General features: G+C 37.9%; 1 protein-coding gene across 1 annotated transcript in view; it reads left to right on the plus strand.

The window, feature by feature from the left end:
- Positions 1-2,536, plus strand: part of NAA25 (N(alpha)-acetyltransferase 25, NatB auxiliary subunit) — a 66,641-nt gene that overhangs the window by 34,453 nt on the left and 29,652 nt on the right. The window contains exon 12 of the mRNA XM_010828834.1: positions 460-549. Within this exon, the coding sequence (XP_010827136.1) occupies positions 460-549 (90 nt within the window). The remainder of the gene's footprint in view (positions 1-459; positions 550-2,536) is intronic.

Genomic DNA, 2,536 nt, shown 5'->3' on the forward strand with positions numbered 1-2,536 from the left:
AAAAAAAAAAAAAAAAGAAGAAGTAGATGATGTTCAAATTATTTAGATATGTGTGGTAAAATACAAATTAAATTATCTAAGTGGATGATGCTAGTATTTCTCTAACTGTATTCTTAAAAACTAGGCGAAGTAATGAGCATATTACACTAGTTGTACATAGCTCTTGATGTCTGTTCTTTTCTTCACTTGAAACCTTTCACAGCCTTTCGCATAGTCCTTTTGGGACTATTTGGAGTACCACCTCTGTTCTGAAAGCCTTTTGCTCCAGCTGAGTGTAGTCTCACCTTTTTTTGACTCTTTTAATTCATGGCTCATATTTTCTTCTGGTATTTACTCTATTCTTAATAGTTTCTTTTACCCTTCTTCCTGCTGTTGTTTTCTTACTTTACATAACTCTTTGGGGACAATAATCATTGAACAAATCTTAAAATACAGATATAATTTTTTTTTCCCCTATAGGGAAATCCTGTTTGAAAACCGAATTGCAATTTTCAGACTATTACTGTCTCCTTGCTGTCCATGTGCTTATTGATGTATGGAGAGAAACAGGTAAAAACCAGTGATTTCAGTTTAACTTTATTTTTACTCTTTGTTTTTATTGATTATAAATCCTTAGACTAATTACATAATCCAAGACTTTGATTTATGCTTTTAGGTTTTTCTTCTTGCCTTTCTCCAGGGTGCTTCTAGAAGAACCCAGGCCCCCAAGTATCCTCTGTATATTCAGGATAATCTTAAATCAGCGGATATCTGTTCTATTTTAAAATGTTTCTGAATAGTGAGTAAACAACCTATTGCAAAGTTACAATAATTAAAATGCAGAGAAACTAGTTTAGAGATAGGTGTATGAATCCATGGAATGAAATAGCCATTTTTGTTCATTTAAAATTATATACACAGGCATATACTTTTTTTTGGAATATAGTTCAGATTAACCCATTTAAGACAAAAACACACTACATGGTAAAGGAAACATCATGACTCATTGAGCAGAAGAATGATTCAGCTGATGGTTCAGCCTTTTCTTTAGGTCTCATGCTCTGACATTTTCTCTTATTAGCAGTTTTTGAGAAAAAATAACTAGCTACTTATTGCATTATTATTAATGAAAATAAACTGCAGAAGAAACAGGGCTGGGGAGACAATGGTGTGTGCAGACACAGCCCTGCTCTTGTGGGTCATTTCACCAAGCACTCAATTTTGATGTCCTCCTCATGCTTAAAATCCTTCAGAGATGCCCTATTTTCTTGAGGATAAAGGTCAGCCTTCTTAGGATGGTTTACAGTGCTCTCTAATCTAGCTTCTGCCTGCATCTCCAGATTCTTAACTACTTAAAGCCCTAAATCTACTTGTTTGTTGTTGCTGTTTCTGTTACTGAACATCACGTTGCCTCTCTTTGAAATAACTGTATCACCTCCTTCATCTAACTTTAACTCAAAGAGTGCCTCTGACAAGTGTGTCTTGATTTCATCCCTTTCCTCATTGCAGATTTTGTGCCCCTTCTGAACTTTTGTAGGATATTGTATATACCCATATGCTGCTGCTTGTTATACTGTGTTCTACTGGAGGTGGGGATGAAATTCTTTTCATCAGAGTACTTGCTATCAGAAGCCCCAGATTCAGAAGGTTGCATAGAGCTGTAAAAGTCATCTTAATGTAAAAACCATAATGAACTGATTACTTAGTAATTTGGTCTCTACCCAGATACCCTTCCCCACTTATTTGTAGCATCTGTTCTTGCTCATAATGACATGGTTTTCCTAATCTCTTGGTTTTGGAGCAAGATATCTGACCATATAATAATAATAACACTTGACACTTATTGATCATCAGGCACTTGAAAGTACTTTATATGAATTCAGGTCAGTCGCTTAGTCGTGTCTGACTCTTTGCGACCCCATGAATCGTAGCACGCCAGGCCTCCCTGTCCATCACCAACTCCCAGAGTTCACTCAAACTCACGTCCATCAAGTCGGTGATGCCATCCAGCCATCTCATCCTCTGTCGTCCCCTTCTCCTCCTGTCTCCAATCCCTCCCAGCATCAGAGTCTTTTCCAGTGAGTCAACTCTTTGCATGAGGTGGCCAAAGTACTGGAGTTTCAGCTTTAGCATCATTCCTTCCAAAGAACACCCAGGACTGATCTCCTTTAGGATGGACTGGTTGGATCTCCTTACAGTCCAAGGGACTCTCAAGAGTCTTCTCCAACACCACAGTTCAAAAGCATCAATTCTTTGGCGCTCAGCTTTCTTCACAGTCCAACTCTCACATCCATACATGACCACAGGAAAAACCATAGCCTTGACTAGATGGACGTTTGTTGGCAAAGTAATGTCTCTGCTTTTCAATATGCTATCTAGGTTGGTCATAACTTTCCTTCCAAGGAGTAAGCGTCTTTTAATTTCATGGCTGCAGTCACCATCTACAGTGATTTTGGAGCCTAAAAAAATAAAGTCTGACACTGTTTCCCCATCTATTTGCCATGAACTGATGGGACCAGATGCCATGATCTTCGTTTTCTGAATGTTGAGCTTTAAG

This window comes from Bison bison, unplaced genomic scaffold (assembly GCF_000754665.1).
Source record: "Bison bison bison isolate TAMUID 2011002044 unplaced genomic scaffold, Bison_UMD1.0 scf7180017864495, whole genome shotgun sequence".
In the NCBI taxonomy this organism is placed as follows: domain Eukaryota; kingdom Metazoa; phylum Chordata; class Mammalia; order Artiodactyla; family Bovidae; genus Bison; species Bison bison.